The 22,959-nt window shown below is 43.5% G+C and overlaps 1 protein-coding gene and 1 long non-coding RNA gene across 2 annotated transcripts; both read right to left on the bottom strand.

Moving 5' to 3' along the window:
* Positions 1-5,859: 5,859 nt before the first annotated feature.
* On the bottom strand, positions 5,860-7,335 carry LOC309477669. Its single transcript, XR_014198687.1, has 2 exons — positions 6,908-7,335; positions 5,860-6,346 (listed from the first exon to the last, which is right to left on the bottom strand). It is a non-coding gene; the product is annotated as an uncharacterized lncRNA (long non-coding RNA).
* Positions 7,336-11,647: 4,312 nt separating this feature from the next.
* On the bottom strand, positions 11,648-13,691 carry LOC309477887 (uncharacterized protein). The gene is made up of 2 exons (XM_082141383.1): positions 13,173-13,691; positions 11,648-12,659 (listed from the first exon to the last, which is right to left on the bottom strand). Exons 1-2 carry the CDS (start codon positions 13,503-13,505, stop codon positions 11,760-11,762), a joined length of 1,233 nt encoding a protein of 410 aa, XP_081997509.1. The 5' UTR covers positions 13,506-13,691; the 3' UTR covers positions 11,648-11,759.
* Between the last annotated feature and the right edge of the window lie 9,268 nt (positions 13,692-22,959).

The following is a 22,959-nucleotide window of genomic DNA, read 5'->3' as shown; positions in this document are numbered from 1 at the left end:
AGCTTGATGAGTACCGGATGAATGAGAACTTTCTGAGTGGTGATGATAACACAGTGAAGTATTACACGGGGCTTCCAAACTTTGCATTGTTCCAGACACTTCTACTCACCCTCACTCCATATCTGCCTCAAGGTAGGATGAAGAAGCTCTCACCCTTCCAGCTTGTCCTATTGACTTTAATGCGCCTCAGACTAGACCTTCCGATACAGCACCTCAGCCATCTGTTTAGAGTACATAGGACAACAGTCGCCGATGCCTTTCACCATACTCTTGGAGTGATGTACGCACAGCTGTGTCCATTGGTGCACTGGCCAAGCAGGGAATGCTTATTGACCAGTATGCCACACCAGTTTGTGGAGTCATTTGGGAAGAATGTAGCTGCCATTGTGGACTGCTTCGAGGTGTTCATCGAGAAACCCTCAAATGTACTGGCAAGGGCACAGACTTTCTCTCAATACAAACACGCATACACCATGAAATACCTAATTGTGATCACGCCCCAGGGTGTCATTTCCTTCATATCGAACGGGTGGGGTGGGCGCACAAGTGACAAGCATATAACTGAGCAAAGTGGTTTCCTGAACAAACTGTTACCAGGTGACATTGTGCTGGCAGATAGGGGCTTTAATATAAGAGAAAGTGTGGGCATGATGTGTGCTGAAGTGAAAATACCTACATTCACAAGGGGTCGTGCACAGCTGGAGGCGAAAGATGTGGAGGAGACTAGGGCCATAGCACATCTCAGAATTCACGTTGAGAGGGTGATTGGTGTTGTGCGCAACAAATTCAAATTCTTACACTCAACTGTACCTGTGCACATGCTTGTCAAATGTGAGGGTGAAAACCTAATGCCTTTAGATAAGATTGTCACTGTTTGCTGTGCCTTAACGAACATGTGCAAAAGTGTTGTTCTTTGAAATAAATGCTTGAAACAACTTGATATGGCTTAACAATATTTATTGAGAACTGAATATATTTTTTTTGGGGGGGGGGGTGTAATCTTTTGGAAAAGTTAAAGGGATACTTCACTTTAAAATTAAAATTCTGTCATAATTTACTCACCCTCAAGTTGTTTCAAACCTGTATGAATTTCTTTCTTCTGCTGCACAGAAAGATAGATATTTTGAAAGAATGTCAGTAACCAAACAGTTAACTGGAGCCATTGACTTCCATAGTACATTTATTTTCCTACTATGGAAGTCAATGGCTCCAGTTAACTGTTTGGTTACTGACATTCTTCAAAATATCTATCTTTCTGTGCAGCAGAAGAAAGAAATTCATACAGGTTTGAAACAACATGAGGGTGAGTAAATGATGACAGAATTTTCATTTTAAAGTGAAGTATCCCTTTAACACTGTAAAAGAACACAAAAACAGTGCAAAAGAACATGTGCATTCAAAGTATAAATATTTCCAGCATGTAAACATGGACAACATAAGTAATAATAAAAATAATACAATAATACTGTTAACAGTGCAAAAGAACACAAAAACAGTGCAAAAGAACGTGTGCATTCAAAGTATAAATATTTCCAGCATGTAAACATGGACAACATAAGTAGTAATAATAATAATAAAATAATAATACTGTTATTAGAGCAAAAGAACACAAAAACATAAAAACAAAAAAACACTATTCAGCACAAGAAGGGCAAAACCATGTCGTGTCAGTGGAGGGTCTGTCCACAAGCCCCACACAACTGAAGTGATACCACTGGACTGGGCAGTTCTCGTTGTCACAGGCCACCATTTCACCCTCCTCTGGTCCGGCACAGAGACACCACACTTCCTTTGTTCTCTCGGCTGCTTTTTTGGCAGGCTTCTTTCTCGGCCTCTTCCCACCTACTTGTTGTGGCTGTGGCTGTTGTAGTTCCCGTAGCACGCTGTGACCAGATGATGGTTGAGAGGTAGATGGGATAGTGAAATATTGCACAGCAAGTTCAGGGAGAGCCACCTTCACAAAGAAGTCCTGTGCCTTTTGTAGTCGTGCATTCCAAAAAGCACTATCTGGAGCTATGCGCAGAATCACAGTATTCTTCAAGGTCCACACTACAAAGTCGCAGTAGGAGCTCTCTGTCACAAACAGTTGGGTCTGGACTTGTGTGTAATACTGGTGATTCTTTTTAAGGTGCACCTGACCATCGACTACATGTGTCACGGGTGACAAAATGCTGGGAAAAGCGGAACCTTTGTTTTCTTTTCATGTTCCCCAAGGGGAATTATTTTGGTGTAACGCCTCACTCCGGTTCCGGGTGTAGTGGAGATACTAGCTGTGTCCCAATGTTGAAGGCTGCATCCTTCGAAGGACGCAGACTTCAAGGATGCAGCCTATGCGTCCTCTGAAGGACGCTCCATGTAGCCTTCCTTGGATTTCCTAATTGCGCAGCCAGGTGTTCCCGATCACCGCTCCTGGCGCCAAGCAACAGTGCGAGAGGATATGGGGTGAGATTTCGGTCACAATTCTGCGCGCGCAAGATCACATTTTGAGCGTGGAAAAGGGCATTTCGCACGCGCGTGAACTGAGTTTTGCGGAGAAATGTTCGTCTCGCAGATAAGAAAATATTGCGAGCGAACGAAAATCAATTTTGCATTTAAAATAAGTATTTGGATGTGCGCGGACGTTCTCTTTCGCGTGTGCAAAGTTTCACTTTCTTGCTCCTTTCATACCAGCCGTGAGCGCTCTCTAAGCGCAGACGGCTCGCTTGCTCAACACAACCCAGCGTTACAATATGCCATAATTCCAGCCAATCAGAGATGAGACTGCTAAATTCTGATTGGCTGGCTTGAAAACCAATCACAAGACTCCCTGCATCACCTACTGCGGATTCAGAGAACTAGTGCAGTTGAGAGTAAAGTTGGCAGTAAATTCACAGATTCGAACTTCCCGGGTCAATAACTCGTGAGCTAAACGTTGTTACTGCACAAATGACACCTCTTTTTATAACAACACTTATTTTGTATAAATATCGTTTTGCATATATTCTTTATGATTATTATTTATGAAAAATATTCAATAATTTCACTGTAATTCACTGTATTGTTGGCAAATTCAGTTCACATCACTGCTGTCCTGATGGTTATACAACAACACTTATTTTGGTAAAATATATAGGCCTATTTTAAATTGTATATACAATTGTACTGTAAATGTATAATTTTTATGAAAATATTAAATAACTTCACTGTAATTCACTGTATTGTTGCCTAATTTAGTTCACACATCACTGCTGTCCTGAAGGTTATACAACAATCGAATCTGTGAATTTACTGCCAACTTTACTCAACTGCACTAGTTCTCTTCCGACAAACATTATTTTTCTGGTCCCTTTTGTACAAACACAATTTTTCTCCCAGTAGGTGTTTTATATGGAACAATAGTAATATCATTCATAATAAAAAATCTTTGTACATGGAGAATTGGGTCCAACACAACATTTTAATTGTTAGCCAACTAATTGACAAAAATGGGCAATTTTACACCTACCCTAATTTTATTTCAAAATATGGTTTATTTGTAAATGAAAAAGAATTTAACAAAGTAATTAAGGCTATTCCTAATGGCATACTAATATTAAACAAATTTTCAGATGTAGATATCAATAATACATCTTTACAAAATCCTCAACTCTTTGTAAATGGTCTCTCTTTATTTGATAAAGGTTTTAATAACAACTTTATAAGAAACTCCTTTAATGTTGGATCCAGTCCTCCATGTAAATCAAAGTGGCTTAAACCTTATTGTATATCTTGGCGCAACATTTGGACTATGCCCTATAAGTTTATTATTTCTAATAAAGTCAAAGAAGTAATGTACAAAATTATTCATAGATGCTATCCTGTAAATGCAACCATTAGTAGATATATTCACGCTGTTTGTGATAAGTGCACTTTTTGTAACACATCACTTGAAGACAGAAAAAGGGCAATATAAAAATAAATGTTCAATTTCTTTTTGGACTGACTTTAAAATAGATATGACAAAAAAATTGAACAGATGTCTTGATTTAGACCCTCATGACATTTTACTTTGTTTCAAAAACCCTTTTTTTTCTGAAAAACAAAATTATATAATTAATCTTTTTATCATTTTGGCGAAATTTTATATTCATAAGACAAGAATAAAACAAAAGAAAACCTCCTACGGTATATTGCCTTCTATAACACTGATCTAACAATATATTTTGAAACTCTTTCAAACATGAGATCACAAAATAAAAAGCTTATAAAAACAATACAAATATTAAAGCTTTTCAAATACATATAAATGCCCTGATATTTTATACTTATATTTTTGTATTTGTTCTTATGTTTGTTTATTTTATAATAATAATTATTATTATTATTATTATTATTATTTTGGTAAAATATTTTGAGCTGTATTGTCAATACTTTGTAACCATTTTTTTTTTTTTTTTTGCATTGTACTGAAATGTTTTTGTATTTGAACTGACTAAATAAAAAAAAATAAAAAAATAAAAAAACTAGTTCTCTTCCGCAGTAGGTGATGCAGGGAGTCTTGTGATTGGTTTTCAAGCCAGCCAATCAGAATTTAGCAGTCTCATCTCTGATTGGCTGGAATTATGGCATATTGTAACGCTGGGTTGTGTTGAGCAAGCGAGCCGTCTGCGCTTAGAGAGCGCTCACGGCTGGTATGAAAGGAGCAAGAAAGTGAAACTTTGCACACGCGAAAGAGAACGTCCGCGCACATCCAAATACTTATTTTAAATGCAAAATTGATTTTCGTTCGCTCGCAATATTTTCTTATCTGCGAGACGAACATTTCTCCGCAAAACTCAGTTCACGCGCGTGCGAAATGCCCTTTTCCACGCTCAAAATGTGATCTTGCGCGCGCAGAATTGTGACCGAAATCTCACCCCATAAGAGGACAGCTACTATCCTGATCATTCATTTTGATACAGTAAACAGCTATGGAGCCAGAATTGGCTATTGTCATTCATTTTTATGTTTTATATTTTACTTGAGGACATGGTGAGGATGTTTTAGCCCCGGCGCTGCCAGGTCATGTATTTTCGGTTTAGCCCTGTTTGAATACAAAACCCAATTGAATATAAAAAGTCCAGTATTTCTCGCGCTCGTCATTGGCAGCTGTCACAGTTGCCAGGCAACAAGAACAGTCCTTCGTAGGCTAGACCGGTCCGAGCGCGTCAGATGCGCCCTTTGATATGGGACGCTGCTGTAGTGAGCAACAATTTGTTAATATTGTGACTAATTTTGTTACTTTAATTTTCGGAACTGCATATTTCGTTAAGTATTCACTTACAAATGTGAAGTAACCTACTGAAGTACTTTTTTCCTCACATCACAATATGATTACATTAAACTACACAAAAGTAGCTATATAATGTAACAACCAGATTTTACTGTATATTGAAAATATACAGAAGTAAAATGCAACATATACGCAGTAATGCAGTAGTAGCCTAATATAAATGCAGTAGTTATTAAAAGTACTTTTTTCAGAAAGCCGTCGATTGAATCAGCCCTGCAAACCTGTTGGTAGACAACTTAGTGGATAGTGGAAATATGCACTCAAACGCTCTGGAGACAATCCCAGATGATGTCCCACCAGCAGGAGGCCTTAGGGGCAGCCCATCCCGGTCCAGCAGCTCAGCTCAATAGAGTCTACATCATTTTTTTTTCTTATTTTATGTATTGTAAAATTAAATGTTTATGTTGATTTTGATATGTTTAACGTATTTTGTAAATAGTTGGAAAAAGTGCTTTAATGTAGCCTATAGAACAAATGATTTTCATTTACCAATTTTATTTGAAAAAATAAAAAGCTATAGAATTTGTTTCATGCAGAAAGTATTACTGTCATTACAAAAATAAACAATGTCCAGAACAATTCATTCTCTTTTATTTACACAATTAAAGTAGCATAAAAATAAATGTACATAATTTTTCTTTTAAAAAATAAAAGTGAAAAAAGTTAAACAAGAATATGTAGAACATTTTTCAATCATTCTCTCAAGAAGAGAAAACAGCCTGTCCATCCTCTCCCTTCTTTCCTGTGCACTCCTTGCCTCTGCCTCCCTCTGTAGTTGTATTTCTTCTCTGATCAAGTTCAAAAACCCGTCCTGTCTCGCCGCCTTCGTGCTGGTGCTACTGGTGGTGCTGGTGCTGCTGCCCCTGGCTCCTCCTCACCGTGGGCACCCACTACTGAACTCGGCCCTGGTGTGTCCTCAGGGATTGAGGCGATGAGGACAGGGGGGTTGGTGCAATGCCTCTGTCCCAACACCTCATCCATGAGGACAAACCAGGGCCAAGTTTCAGCAGTGGGTTTCCCACTCACACTCTCACCTGTCCCAGGACACTTGCAATCCTAAAGGCAGAGCAAATGAACCATGGCTTGTTAACAACAACAGGACAATACATTTCAGCAAAGATGTGTGTATTACTTTTCTTATATATATATATATATATATATATATATATATACTGTATATAAACCCATTTTTTCCTGAATTGTTCTAAAAAAGCAGAAAAGGGTACTTAACACAGAGGAGCAATCTTAAGTGCATTGTTAACACTGCAAAATATGACACATCAAGACATGCATACAAAATACTTAAGAAATCATATTTCTGTATACCCAAATAGCATGACAGCACTACAAAAACACATAAAAGTGAAACCCCATTGCCTTATCTACTGCTTTTCTTATTGTTTTGGGCTTTATTGGGTGAGTGATATTTCTTATAATACACAAGTGCAAATATTACAAATAGGTCGTTAAACTAATAACGTTATTACCACAAGTTTTGCCTAAAACTACATGATAAATGTAGCCACGCAATGGTGACGAAGGAGTTAAGAAGAAGTTTATAAGAAATGTAACTCTGGTTTCGCTAGCTATTTGAGTAAATTAAAACATAATACTTACATTTAAATGTGAATTTGCTGTCCACCACCGATCTCTAGTCTCGGCCGCCTTTAAAAATAAGTAAATAAATGCTGTCGTCAACGGCGCGCAATGACTTATGGGGTAGAATAGGCCGCTAAGTGTCCATTTATGTATCCTTCTTTTCACGGGGAAACGAAGGGTGCATTTGGCGTCGCTTTTGAATCAGGGAAGCCTTCGTCGCGGCGCGATGACGCAATCGGCCTTCAAATACGGACTTCGGAGGATGCAGAACTGAATTGGGACAGCCTTCATCGAGCCGCGTGACGCAATCGGCCTTCAAATGCGACCTTCCAAGGATGCAGCCTTTGAATTGGGACGTCCTTCGTCGCGCCGCGGTGACGCAATCGGCCTTCAAATACGGCCATCCGGCCTTCAAATACGGCCTTCGGAGGATGCAGCCTTCACTTTGGGACACAGCTTCTGTCCAAACTAATTACCGCCGATGCACGACAGGTGTGAGGCAGAGAGGAGCGGTGTTTACACAGGCTTTCCGCTTCACAAGAGGAGGATAAAAGAGCCACTCGAAGTCGAGTTGAGGTCAAGGTTGGAACTGGTAAAAGTCAATCGGTGTTCAGTTGATCAGTTGTTTGGCTGGGTCTCAGTCGTTGTGTTTTGGGGTAGAAGATCTCCTGTTTGAGTGCTTGCATTTGATGCTGTGATCCTGGAAATTTGTGTAAGTGAAGAACTGTTATTGGAGTCTGTCGTTTAGAACTGCTTGTGGAATTCTACTGGATTGAACTGCTGCTTGGATCTGCGCTGGAAGAGGAAGGAAGAAAGATAAGTGAATTAATTTCATCATTGAATCAAATGTAAAGCTTGAAGAAAAGACTGTGAATGTGAAATTTACTGTTGAGGAGGACATCTGTTTCAGATACATTGGAGAGGAATTGAGAGTTGAATATTCCTGTTGAAATGCATGGATGAAGCGAGGCTTCTGATCAGCCCTACTGTGTGAGTGATTTGCAGTTGTTTGCCTTACCTGATGCACGTCGAATTAATGCTGTGGATTTGTAGTGAACACGAGTGCTGTGTGCTATGCTGAGAAGAGTCTTCCAACGCCTGCTTTCATTCTTGTGAGATGATCTACTGGTCTCCATCTAAATCCCAGAACGATACAACTGAACTGGTGAAGTAATGCTTTGTATTGTCCTCTCTTCCATTGAATATTGTCGTGAAGTAATTCCTCATTGAAGGCTCCTGTTAATCCTCTCCCTCTCTCTGAAAGTACAAGTCTCGTGAAGAACCGTATGGCTGTGGAAAAGTCTGAATCGTTATACTTACTGACCGAGCTCTGAAGATGTACAACATCGCTGGTAAAGCTGCCTATCGAGTCTCTCGCTAATGTCTGATGAAAGTGTTGGATGTTAAGAGAAGAAATCTTACCTGTTACCTACCGTCTGAGTCCTGCAGATGTGCAGCAACGCTGTGAAGTGAGTTTTAAAGTCACAATTCCCCTTTCACGTCCTGATAAGAGAAGCTGCTGTTAAGAGAAGAAACCTTACCTGTTACCTACCGTCTGAGTCCTGCAGATGTGCAGCTAGTGTTGCTTTCGCCAACGAAAATTATGACGAAATATTGTCGTCAACGAACCTTTATCACCTGACGAAAACGAGACGAGACGCAACGTAAATGCTGGTCATGTGACGATGACTAAAATAAATGTATAATGCAATATCGTTGACGAATAAAAACGAGACTAAATGTGGTTTAACAAAATAAAAACTATGCTAAAATGTCTCTTCATTTTCGTTGACCAAAACAAGACTAGACTAAATGTTATAACGTCACGACGAATGAGAGAGTTGTGCGTGAACCCGTTTATATAGCTACTGTCTATGGCGTGAACCCATAGCTTTGTCGGCTTTAAATTCTGGTTTGCGATCTGGTCACCCGATTATCAGCAAATTTAACAATATTATTCCATTAGTTATTCCATTAAAATGTCTCATTGATATATTTGACACATTCATAATCGTCACCCTCTGGTTACATGAACGCGTCACCACCGCATCAGCACAGAAACAATGGAGTTTATTTTAAAGAATAATCGCACAACCTATTCGATATTCTATAATTAAATAAACTAATCGAATATTCAAAAAACGTGACTCATCCCTGCATGGAATCTCTTTCTTTTCCCAAATCTTCACTCACGTCTCACCCATTTTCTAAGGGGATTATAAACGTTTCTTCATTGGTTCGCTTTTAATAAGGCCTATTATATTCGTATTCTTTACTGTGGTAAAGTAGAAAATGCTGTAGGACAGATAGCCTACATTTGTACTTGCATGTCAAATTCTACAGTTTGTGCTTGTTATAGACATGGTAAGGCGCGTCAAGTTTAGTTGTAAAGCGCGTTTCACACGCGCGGGTGATTTTTTTTTTTTTTTTTTTTTTGTTTCACTTTCTCTGGCAGCGCAATCTCAAACATAGCTTAAATATCTCGCCCTTGTGGAGGATAAAATTCGCTCTTCAGACCATTTTACATCAAGTTGAAAACATGAAGATATCAGAAAAGAGATCGATGGACTCTTTCCTGCTCGTGTCCCACATCCCTCTCAAAGCGCATTGTGGTAGGCTATATCACGCGTCTTTGTGTGGAAATATAAAACGAGTTTTTATTTTTTATTTTTTTAAACAACCCCCCCAACCACCGCTGGTAGTTGGTCCATTACCAACAAACTGCCACCGACACAGCCCTAAATATAATAAGATAACCTTGTTTGAAATACTATATTGACTGGGTTAAATAGAATTGCATTACTAAATAAAATACAATTTTCATTGACTAAAACTAGACTAAAATGTAATCAGTTTTCGTCGACTAAAACTAGACTAAAATGTCATCAGTTTTCGTCGACTAAAACTAGACTAGACTAAAAAGAGTATGAACGTGACTAAAACTAATAAAAACTAAAACGACAGCTTGACACAAAGACTAGACTAAAACTAAAAGTAAAACAGGCCGCCAAAAACAACACTATGTGCAGCAACGCTGTGAAGTGAGTTTTAAAGTCACAATTCCCCTTTTACGTCCTGATAAGAGAAGCTGCTGTTAAAGGGATACTTCACCGTTTTTTCATATTAAACTATGTTATTCCCTTAACTAAGACGAGTTGATACATACCTCTATCGTCTCAGTGCGTGCACTAAATCCCTCTGTCTTGCGGCGAAACTTTGTTAGCCCAGTTCATTTAATATGGGCCAAGCAGAGAAGATACCAAACACCTCCACGTTTTCCCTATTTAAATACAGTTACTCGCGAAGCGTAACTCGACCTAGGACGGTGACACAAAACAAAACGTTGCGCTTTTCTAAGCGTGTAAAATGGATAACTATTTTGTATGGCGGAATACCATAGCAAGTGCTTGTAAGCACTTCGACTTGGCGCAGTAATATCTTCACTCGTGAAAAATCCTCTCACCGGCCCCCGCTCCCTCTAGTGAAGATATTACTGCGCCAAGTCGAAGTGCTTACAAGCACTTGCTATGGTATTCCGCCATACAAAATAGTTATCCATTTTACACGCTTAGAAAAGCGCAACGTTTTGTTTTGTGTCACCGTCCTAGGTCGAGTTACACTTCGCGAGTAACTGTATTTAAATAGGGAAAACGTGGAGGTGTTTGGTAGCTTCTCTGCTTGGCCCATATTAAATGAACTGGGCTAACAAAGTTTCGCCGCAAGACAGAGGGATTTAGTGCACGCACTGAGACGATAGAGGTATGTATCAACTCGTCTTAGTTAAGGGAATAACATAGTTTAATATGAAAAAACGGTGAAGTATCCCTTTAAGAGAAGAAACCTTACCTGTTACCTACCATCTGAGTCCTGCAGATGTGCAGCAACGCTGTGAAGTGAGTTTTAAAGTCACAATTCCCCTTTCACGTCCTGATAAGAGAAGCTGCTGTTACCGTCTGAGTCCTGCAGATGTGCAGCAACGCTGTGAAGTGAGTTTTAAAGTCACAATTCCCCTTTTACGTCCTGATAAGAGAAGCTGCTGTTAAGAGAAGAAACCTTACCTGTTACCTACCGTCTGAGTCCTACAGATGTGCAGCAACGCTGTGAAGTGAGTTTTAAAGTCACAATTCCCCTTTCACGTCCTGATAAGAGAAGCTGCTGTTAAGAGAAGAAACCTTACCTGTTACCTACCGTCCGAGTCCTGCAGATGTGCAGCAACGCTGTGAAGTGAGTTTTAAAGTCACAATGTCCCCTTCATGTCATGATAAGAGAATCTGCTGTTGAGAGAAGAATACATTACCTGTGACTTCCCGGTTGAGTCCTGCAGATGTGCAGCAACGCTGCGAAGTAAGCTTTTAGAGTCACTGTCTCACCATTGTGCCCGACGACGTATCTGATACTGAGAAGAATACATTACCTGTTACTTACTGTCTGAGTCCTGTAGATGTGCAGCAACGCTGTGAAGTAAGCTTTTAGAGTCACTATCGCACTATTGTGTCCTGAAGGCAGTGAAGAATCGATCCAGCGGCTACTCCGGTCAAATAGCCCTAGAAGAGGAGAGTTGCTTATTCTTTTCTCAAGTTGATTGCTATTCAATAAAGATTGTTACTTTTGAACTCAATTACTTGCCTCCTCTTTTGTCCATCTGTTGCGTGCCTGTGGTGTCGGCTCCTCACGGTGATGTCTGGAGTCAGGGGCGGCTGGTCATCCGAGTCCGCCCCGGCCTGCACCGGTGACACATGTAAGCAGAAGTTGCGGTCATCTGATGAACAAGCTTGAAGGATTGTGCAGTCCTTGTATTTTGCTGGGCATTTCACCTCCACGCAGCCTTTCCCACAACAGGTGCAGGTTACGATGGCATCTGGCGAGGCTCCTACCTGTGGGAAGGCCGGGTTGACAAAAAAAACCACAGGTTTGCACTTGTCGATCGGTGTGCTGTTTGGGCAGTGTATGCCTGCCTCGCTGTCTCCTCGTGTCTGACTCCCCAAATGGTGGCAGCTGTTCCTGGCCCACGAGTTGGGTAACACACCCTCTTTACGATGGAGAGTGCTGGAGAACTGAGGTCTGTTCCATAGACGCTATGCATCGAGGAGGCCGTGACTCTCCCTGCCCGTGCAGCAAACCAAAGGGATGACGTGTGCTGTCCCCTTGTCCGTCTCTCCATCTGCACTGCCTGTTCCTCAGACACATCTGCAACGATCTTTATGGTCTGACAGTGCTGTTGCAGCGCAGGTAGGTCACTCCTATTAAGGCCAGTTCCATTAACCAGAGACTGTAGGCTCCGAATGGGCAGAACAGGATCTCTAAACAGCTCACAGTAGTCAGGGAGCACACTCAAAATGGCAGATCCTGTGCCTGTCATGCTGATTTGCCGGTAGAATACTGCCAGCTTTTCTGGTGTTGGTGTTGGTGCTGGTGTTGTTTTTGCCATACGTGTTCTCTGCGCTGGACTATTGTTGGTCTCACCATCAATTTGTCTGTCCAGAGATCTGCGTTTGGCTGCTGCAGATATAAAATTGATCTGGTGACCAACCTCTGGTTGCATCTTGTTGATGCTGCTTGGGAGCATCCAGTACGCCGGCTCCTCTGTGACCGTGGCCTTCTCCTTTAGCCGGACACAGGCATCGACCATGAAGAGCAGTGCTCCAACGTGGGTGCACGACTCCGCTACGCCGGCCATACAGGTGCAATGGGCCGAACACCCTTGCCCCGATGGTGTTAAGATCACCCATGGAGTAAGAGGAGGCTCACTGAGCCGCCGTGAATGCAGGACCTGTTAAATAAATAAAGTTAAATAAATTAGGAAAACAGTAACAAACATTTAAGACAGAAAGTGTCCGTTTTTATTTCTAGTTAAAGAAATAAATACATTCCTAAACACTTTAGATTACCATCTGTCTGCAGCCTCGTCTGAATCTCATACACCTTGCATTCACACTGTTAATGGCTTTAATCTAACCAGGACATTTACATCTTGCAATCACACATTTAACTACCCTAGCCAACCCAGAACTGGGTTGTCCACTTTGCAGCCCCCAACACCCAACACAAAAACCTGGTACAGTATGTGTCATTGGGCTAAAATCAAATTACAACTAAATACCTAAACATAAACAGCTTTAGCCTACATCAAAACATGTTGGAAACGTTTGTGTACATTGAACATCTCGTTACAATCTAGTGTTTACGAAACAGTCGCAGTTAATTAATTTGTCATTTTGGTCAAGAAGTGTCTGCTAAATGCAATGTAATTACAACACACTAAAACGCATGTGAAGAACCTTACCTTTGCCAGTACAACGCTGTTTTCACCACCTGGAGGCTTGTAGATGGCCAAGTCCTGCACCCAGCCACAGCAGAAAGCCTCGTAACTTTCCAAAGACTTGTGGCTTTTAAACTCCTGCATTGTGTAGTAACTTACACCAAAAACAAGGTAATTCACGATGTCCATATATGTGCATGGAGGTAATTGGTCCAGGTCTCTGTGCCATTCCGCTGCAAGGAGCTCGTATGGGTCGATATTTTGGATGCCTGAGAGCTTCTCCAAATACCGCTGTTTTGCGCTTGGTGTGAGCTTGTTCCTGTAAGGTCCCTTTTCTTTCGCCTTATCTTTTTGCATTGCTTTACTTTCTCCTATTCGTAGATCCGTCTCTGTCCCGCCGAAAAAATAAATGCGCGAAAATAATAAATGCGCGAAAATTAAAGAGCTCTGGAATGTTTTAGTCGCGCCTCTGTGAAGTTCTGAAGGCGTTGCCCCTGGCAACCGATAGCGTCTCCTACCGTCATGGCCGACCGGCTCAGACCCCGCCCATCCTCACTCTCAATAGAAATAGGTACAAATCTAATTATGAAAGTTTCCTTTATTTTTTAGTGCATTTGTTTTTACAAAATATGGCTATTACGGTCATAGGATTAATATTATAACTATTATTATGTAGTAGGTGTAATGTAAATAGACACTGTAACTAAAAGAGGTTTAAATTTTTCTTTGTTTAATTTGCACACTGAATATAGTTTGGAGCTTTTAATTTTGAACTCTCAAAGTGCACCAGATTGATGGATTTAACATTAAAATGCAAAAAAAATTCTCACGAGGGGCAATTTGTTATATTTTTGTATATTTGTAATTTGAAATATAACATTAAATAGTATATTTGATGTGATGAATTGCTCTGTCATTTATCAGATTTACCAATTGTTATAATTTCAATTTGTGCTGGTTAATTATGAACAATGGGTAAAATTGGGGGGCGGGGACAGGCGGGGGCGGGCCTCCATTAGGGCTCCTCCCCTAACCGCATGTGATCTCACTCCAAGCTTTTGATAAAACTTGAGAACCCTGACATAAAGTAGGCCTATTGAATGAAAATGTCTCTGAAACATCTGTGTATTATTTGGCAAATATTACATTTATTTCACTTCAGCTGTGACCACGTGAGCGGTCACTACGGGAACCAGAAAGTGTCCGACTTCACGTCTCCGTTTGCAGCTCCTCCCCGCCTGCACGCGGCTACTCTCGCCGATCGGTTACATCCAGCCGCAGCCGATGTCGAACACACCTGTAGGCTACTGTAGGTGGCAGTTGTCGCGAGGTTAGTGTGTGAGGTCAGATGATGAGTGACAACACAAAAAACAAAACAAAAAGAAAAACAGAGACGGATGATGGCTACGACAGAGACGGAAGGCACTCCTGCCAAAAAACCAAAGCCCTCATGTAAATACCGCGAATGCAAAGTCTGTTATGTGAAATGAAAAGAAAAACTGTAAAAGAAAAGCAATATGAAATGAAAAGAATGTGTGGAATGAAAAGAAAATGTAAATGTAAAGACAAGCAATGTTAAATGAACAGAAAATATGCAAATAAGCCTTTAAATAAATGCTCTTCATATATACCCCTTTGTGTTTTCAAATAGGCTAAAATGAATGTTCACAGCATGTCAGTAGCTTTCTTGTACACCTGTCTTAAAATGTAAGGGATACAGGAGCTTGGTTGGGGTGGTGGGACTGCTCGCGGTGGGCGCAGGAAAATTTCCCTTATTTTCAAATCCAAAACTTGACAGGTATGGGTTGAGCTTCCATTTTCTCAAAGGCAGAGAAAATAGCAAAAGCTCGATTTACACCGATTAAAATTTTTAGAAACTTGGGGACCATATACAGGCTAGGGGAACTCATATTAATGTTAAAAAACCTCAGAAAGTGGAAATTTCATGTCATGGGACCTTTAATAAGGATTGGTTTCCGCCAGTAGAGGGCGCTCGTGCAACTGAAGCAATGACACACATCTGAGTCTAGGAGAAGAAGAGAAGTGAGCGAGGGAACATAAACATGTGAAGTAGAACACAGCCGTTCAGTCTGCTATATAATCTGCTTTTTCCAGACTGTGAGTACATTCATTTCATTATTAATTTTTTTGGAGAAATCTAAATCCAAACGACTAGTGAATCACTCAGAAATGAATCGAAATGAACCGACAGAATTTTGTACATTACGCTCGTGAAACGTAAACTATTTAACGTTACTGACTGTTTTTTTCACTTTACAATTTGTGAAAGTTATAAGTTTAGGTATGGAGTCAATATAGGGCCATATATATCTGCAAAATAAAACAATGTTTTGCAAACAAAAAAATGTTTTGCAAAAAAAAAAAATGTTTTGCAAAAAAAAAAAAGTTTTGCAAATAAAAATAGAGTATTGAGAAAAAAAAAAGCTTTTTTGCAAGCAAAAAAAAAAATATTGCAAAAGAAAAGTTAACCACTGAGAGAAAAAATAAAGTTTAGCAAAGTAAAACTTCAGCAGCATTGACTTTGCAACACATATTTCCCTTTGCGCCGCTCCTTTAAATCCGCGTTTCAGTCATCCGTGCCTCTGCGGCGCAAGCTTTCCTTTGCGCTTCATTTTTCTTTGCGCCTCGCTTTGTGTCCCTGATTTGACGTGGGGGGAGGGGTCAAGAGGTTGGGGTGTGTACAAGGGACGAAGGCGCGTCCCTCTCGTAACGTCATCAGCGCGAGCCCCAGACTATTATTGTCAATAATACATACCTGTGATCCATCACCCGCATGTCTCTGCTCCGCCATTTCGATCGATCCACTCGGTCTGGGGCTCGCGCTGATGACGTTACGAGAGGGACGCGCCTTCGTCCCTTGTACACACCCCAACCTCTTGACCCCTCCCCCCACGTCAAATCAGGGACACAAAGCGAGGCGCAAAGAAAAATGAAGCGCAAAGGAAAGCTTGCGCCGCAGAGGCACGGATGACTGAAACGCGGATTTAAAGGAGCAGCGCAAAGGGATATATGTGTTGCAAAGTCAATGCTGCTGAAGTTTTACTTTGCTAAACTTTATTTTTTCTCTCAGTGGTTAACTTTTCTTTTACAATTATTATTTTTTTGCTTGCAAAAAAGCAATTTTTTTTCTCAATACTCTATTTTTATTTGCAAAACATATATTTTTTTTTTGCACAACATTTTTTTGTTTGCAAAACATTGTTTTATTTTGCAGATATATATGGCCCTATATTGACTCCATAGTTTAGTTTTCATTTTATGTAATGAACAAATGAAACCTGGGAATAATTTTTGAATGCATAAATCATATCTAATGTAAGAGCTGCATAAACATCAGCTAGAGGAGTTGAATTTTTTCTAAACAACGAGAGTTCTTCATGGGAGTTTAAATGCTGGGGAATATTCCCATCTTCCCACAGGAGAAGAAGCAAGCAGGAGGAATTACTCCAGGAGAAACTACTGACATACTATTGTAAAGATGGAGTTTGAGGAAGAAACCTGCAGAATAAAAGATGAAGACACAGAGGAACATATAGGTTGGTGTTTTCCACAATTCTCTTTAATGACTGTTGAGGAACATTAAGATGAAAACTGACATATCCTCCTGAGACCCAAACATAGATTTTTTCTTCTGTATAGGACATTATTGTAGTGAATTTCTCTGAAGATCATTGATGTCACAGTTTTAAGTCTGGATGTCCCATATGCAGGGCTTTTCAGAGATACCAAATGTTTAGAGGTTACACCATTACAAAGTGACTGACATTGACTGAGTGATCAAATGTAGCATTTTTATGGAAAATTATAATATTTTGTAATTATTATTTAAATCTGACAAATTTTCTAATTGTTTGTCATCAATAAACATCTCAGGAAAATGTTATGTGGTTCTCTTACGAGAGGTCTCTCGTACTTGCGTAAGTATCTAGTGGAAAACCTCTTTTCCTCGAGATATTGAAGCCAAAAATTATCCTTAATTTTGCAATAATGTAAAACGCATTGCAGCAGCATGCAGACATGGGAGAGACAGCTCGCGCGCCCATTGGCTGCTCTGCGGCAACTGCACCAGCCTATCGATAGAGGCCCCTCATTACGTCAGAACCAATGAGGGTGCTTCGCGCCCATTACGTCATGTCCCGCCGAAAGCGGGTGGGGCTAGGGCTATAAATACGGCCCAGAGAGGCTGGTTTGGTCAGTTTTTCATCTCTTCAGTGGGCCTACGCATCGCTGGATCCTGAGAGGAAGCCTGATTCAAGCACCCAGCGGGATTAGTCTGCATCTGAAGCTGCCGGTCGACTACTCACCGCCTTCAGTCGCCGTTCCTGCTCACGTTTCCGGCGTACATATCCTTTTCTCTGCTACTGGGTTTTGTGTATGTGTGTGTTCGCCGCCGCTCTCGCGCTCGCTGACGGCGACTGCCCTCACTGCGAGCTAGTCTGACTCTGCGGACTCACCTGGCATCCTTCTCCGAGACTGCGCCTCCGCCCCCCGCCCCCCCAACCCGCAAAGCTCGCCGGTGCGCCCGCTTGCCTTGCCTGCTTGGAGGATGATACCTGCTCTCCCTCTGTTCGAGCCGCGCAAACTGCGCCGTTCACAGGGGATGTCAGGAGCGGACGGTCACGGGGCTAGCTTTCTCTCTCCCTCTGTTCGAGCCGCGCAAACTGCGCCGTTCACAGGGGAGGCTGGAAGCGGACGGTCGGGGTTAGTTTTTCTTTACGTACAAGAAAGCTATACCCTGCCCCTGCGCCCCATTCACGCGTCACTCACCGGCGAAAGGAGAAAAGAGTGTTGTTAGTCCCGCCGAAGCGGGACTGACCTGAATTTTCTCACACATTTCTCAGTTCCCTGATCAGGCGACTGGAAATATAAATATTGCAGCGCCTGAAAGCAAACGCCGAAGAAAACATGTTGACGCTCTTATATGCTCGTGCATCTGAAAGCTTTTGTGTTCCCCCCTGTGGCTCAGTGGTGGAATCTTTGGTTTTTCGCACGAGAGACCGGTGTTCGAATCCCGGTCTAACGGCAGATAAATTATGCCTCCAATGCTTCGCTCTGTCAGTTCCCTGAAAGGCGACTGCAGATGTGCATTTTGCAGCCAACGAGCGCGTTGTACAACCCGCTCGCCTGCACCCAAACACCGTTTCTATGGTTCCCGTGCGTCACTGGCGAAAGGAGAAAAGAGTGTTTTATGTCCCGCTGCGGCCGGGCCGAATTCTATTTCTCATACATTTCTCATTCCCCTCTGAAGTTCAGGCGACTGGAAATGTCAATACTGCAGTGAGCGAGCCTGTTGTAATGCACGCACGCCTGCATACAAACGCCAGCATGTTGACGCTCTCTGATAATACTCGCGCTAACTAAATGCCTATGTGTCTTCCCCTGTGGCCCAGTGGCAGATTCTCAGGCTATTGCGCGAGAGACCCGTGTTCGATCCCGGGTCTACCGGCAGATAAAATTATGCCGTCAATGCTCGCCCTGTCAGTTCCCTGAAAAGGCGACTGCAGATGTGTATTTTTGCAGCCAACGAGCGCATTGTACAACCCGCTCGCCTGCACCGTTTCTATGGTTTCCGTGCGTCACTGGCGAAAGGAGAAAAGAGAGTGTTCCTAGTCCAGCTGCGGCTGGACCTACCTCCATTCTCACACATTTCTCTGGAAATGTCAATATTGCAGTGGACGAGCCTATTGTAATACACGCACGCCTGCAAACAAACGCCAGCATGTTGACGCTCTCTGTTTCTATGGCAACTTCTCGCTCGTTCAGTTCCAGTAAATGCGACTGTTCCAGTGTATTCTGCAGTAAACAAGTCGGTGACTCAGCCCGCTTGCCTGCACACAAACGCCGCTTTTACGGCTACCCAGATAAATCCCATAAGAGTGTATTTTCTGGTGCCACGGCCGATGGTGTTATGAGTGTAGACAAAATGCCCACTGCCCAGTGCTCATTCCTACACAGAAACACAGCCCGTCACACAGGGCTCGCGCACATGAAATCGATCCAGATCGATTGCGCATTAAATGTGGTAAATGTGCCCACTGCCCAGTGCCCACAAACACTACGTTCTGCATGTCTCAAGGTTTCTGTAAAACGAAACCAACATGCATTCGCTCTGCTCAGGCGGACAATGCTCTCAGTGTTGTAAATGTGCCCGCTATCCCACGCCCACATTCACACATAGACACGACAGGTCTTACGGGACTCGCCCAGCCCTCCCCCTCTCGGTTGACCACCGCAGAGGAGTCGAGCGCGGGCAATCTGCCCGCTGTTATCAGCGCGCCCCCTGCCTCAAATGTCATAAGCGCGACGCTTATGTTGCAGCACACTGAAGCCCCTCTGTCGCTGAGCGACCAGAGCGCGCTTCGCATTCAACCCCTAGCCATTCGTGCAAACGCATGGGCAAGTCTACCCGGGGTTTCGAAGTGGGTGCTAGACATTATAGAAAGAGGCTATTCGCTACAGTTCGGTCGACGCCCGCAACGCAAAGTGGCGCGAATCGATACTACGGTGAAAAAGGAAGTAGCACACCTACTTCAAGCCGAAATAGCGAAGTTACTGAGCAAAGGGGCTATAGAACCCTTATCACAAGCTCAGAGCGAAGGGGGCATGTACAGCAGATATTTTCTGATACCCAAAAAAGACGGGGGTCTCAGACCCATTCTAGATCTAAGACGAAACGACGGTTCAGAATGCTCACGACCAAGAAAATCCTCTCGCAAATTTGCCAAGGGGACTGGTTCATGTCGATAGATCTGAAAGACGCTTATTTTCAAATACAAATAGCGTCACGTCACAGGCGATTTTTGAGATTCGCCTTCGAGGGTCAGGCATATCAGTACACAGTCCTGCCATTTGGCCTATCCCTGGCACCTCGCGCATTCACGATGTGCATGGATGCAGCGCTCGCACCCCTCAGGCTCCGAGGCATACGAGTGCTGAATTATTTGGACGATTGGCTGGTTCTAGCTCGATCACAGTCGGAGCTCATAGAACACAGGACCATATTACTCGATCACCTCGAGAATTTAGGTCTCACAGTCAATTGGGCGAAGAGGTCGCTGTCTCCCAGTCAGAAAATATCTTTTCTGGGCACAGATCTGGACTCGCTGTCTATGACAGCACAGCTGTCGCCGCAGCGCAGACTAAGTATTCAGCGCATGACAGAGATTTTTCGCCACGGCGCTTTAGTCCCGCTCAAAAAGTTTCAAAGGATGCTGGGTCTCATGGCTTCAGCATCCTCAGTGCTTCAGCTGGGTCTGCTTCGCATGCGCCCGCTGCAGTATTGGTTGAAAGCGCGCGCCGCGCAGAGCTTGGACCTCCGGTCTCGCGCGCCTCAAGGTCGATCAGAAATGCGTCGCAGCTCTGAAACCTTGGACAGTGACCGACTGGTACCGGTCAGGAGTAAGCCTGGGGACTTCCTCGAGTGTGAAGGTGGTGTCTACGGATGCCTCAACCTCGGGATGGGGATGGGCAGACTGTTATTCGGCCAGTGGTCGGAACGGGAGAAGCTTCTGCATATAAACTGCCTGGAAATGATGGCAGTCGACAACGCGCTGAGGCGCTTTTTTCTCCCCAGATAAGACACCACGTCTTGGTCCGTTCGGACAACATGTCAGTGGTGGCTTATATAAATCACCAAGGAGGTATCAGATCCAGAATCCTTCACAGGCTGACGGAACACCTCCTGGTCTGGGCTCAGCACAATCTGCGCTCGCTCAGGGCAGCGCATGTGCCCGGCCATCTGAATGTGGGACCAGACAGACTGTCCAGAAACTATCTTCCGGCAGGAGAATGGTCTTTACACCCACAGACAATCAAACTGCTATGGAGGACATTTGGCAGAGCGAAAATAGACCTATTTGCGTCTCAAGAGAACGCTCATTGTCAGGAATTTTTCTCCAAGAGCAGGGATGCGCTGGCTCACGTGGCCCCGCTGCCCGCTCTATGCGGTTCCCCCTGTCACGCTCCTACCCCAGGTGTTAGAGCGAATCAGGGAGAGCGGATGCCCGGTGCTACTCGTCACCCCATTTTTGGACAAACCAAGTCTGGTTTCTAGTCCTGATGCAGCTGACGAGTACCGCCCCGTGGCCGATACCGGTGAGGAGGGATCTCCTCTCGCAGGCAAACGGCTCGATCTGGCATCCTTACCTGGAGCTTTGGTCCCTACATGTGTGGGCCATCAACGGGTACCCGTTAACCTCCCAGTGGGAGTGTTAAACACGATCACACAGGCTAGAGCTCCATCTACGAGGTGGCTCTATTCCTCAAAATGGTCTGTGTTCACTAGCTGGTGTACAGCGAGTGGCACTTCACCCTCACGCTGTGGGGTGCCGGAGGTTCTCTCCTTTTTACAAGAGCTTCTGGATGAGGGCAGAACCCCATCCACGCTCAAAGTTTATGTGGCGGCCATAGCAGCGTTCGCTGAACCACCGCTTGGCCAGTCATTAGAAAGGAACGATCTGGTCATTCGCTTCCTTAGAGGAGCTAAGAGGCTGAACCCTCCCAGACCTCCCTCAGTTCCCGTTTGGGACCTTTCCACGGTTTTGGAAGCCATGAAAGGTGCCCCATTCGAGCCAATACAGTCAATAGACCTGAAACTCTTGTCTTTCAAAACAGTGTTTCTTCTGGCTCTCGCTTCAGTGAAGCGCATAGGGGATTTGCAAGCGCTCTCAGTGAGCGCGACGTGTATGGAGTTTGGGCCTAATGACTCAAGAGTCATACTCAAACCAAAGCACGGATATGTTCCTAAATCCCTCAATACACCGTTTAGGGCACAGGTTATCTCCCTGTAGGCCCTGCCGGTATTTGAAGAGGAAGGGGACGCAGGCTTCCTTTGCCCGGTCAGGGCGTTAAGAGCCTATGTGTCTCGCTCATCTGTTTTCAGACAGACGGAGCAGCTCTTTGTTTTGTTCAGCGGACGTTCTAAGGGACTAGCTGCATCAAAACAGAGTCTATCCAGATGGATAGTTGATGCTATAGCGCTAGCTTACACATCCAAGGGCCTGCAATGCCCGATAGGTGTCAAAGCGCACTCCACAAGAGGCATGGCCTCGTCGTGGGCTTGGTCCAGTGGGATTGCCTTGCAAGATATCTGTATGGCGGCAGGCTGGGCCTCCCCGTCTACATTTATAAGGTTTTATAACCTCGAGGTTCCCGCTTTACAAGCTAGGTTGCTCTCGGTTTAATTTTTCAGTATTGCCCGCCCGATGCTATCGGCTCAGGATGCTGAAACTGCTAGAGCGTCGATCACTGATCGTCTGTATTCTTCTGTGGGCAGTGCGTAAGTCCCCCATATTTACCAGTCCAGGCCGAGTTCGCCCTGGCTGTGTGGAACACTTGATATAACATGCTCTTATCAGAGCTCCATATTACAGGAATGATGCTATTCTAGCCCCTCTTCCCGGATTCTCTGTGAGTCCCTTGTGATTAGGCACTGTATGAGCCCCCGGCACCTGCCCTTGGGACTTTAGTGTTATGTCTCAAGCACGCACGGCGTTTTACATTGTGTTCCCCTAGCGTAAGATACTTACGCAAGTACGAGAGACCTCTCGTAAGAGAACGTACTCGGTTACTAACGTAACCTCGGTTCTCTCTAGAAGAGGGAACGAGTACTTGCGTATCTTGCCTTGCATGCGTCATGTTCTGATTCGCTTCAGCGATGAAAAACTGACCAAACCAGCCTCTCTGGGCCGTATTTATAGCCCTAGCCCCACCCGCTTTCGGCGGGACATGACGTAATGGGCGCGAAGCACCCTCATTGGTTCTGACGTCATGAGGGGCCTCTATCGATAGG

Source organism: Leuciscus leuciscus (genome assembly GCF_965113295.1).
Source record: "Leuciscus leuciscus genome assembly, chromosome: 16".
In the NCBI taxonomy this organism is placed as follows: domain Eukaryota; kingdom Metazoa; phylum Chordata; class Actinopteri; order Cypriniformes; family Leuciscidae; genus Leuciscus; species Leuciscus leuciscus.
This window is presented reverse-complemented; position numbering and strand designations above follow the sequence as displayed.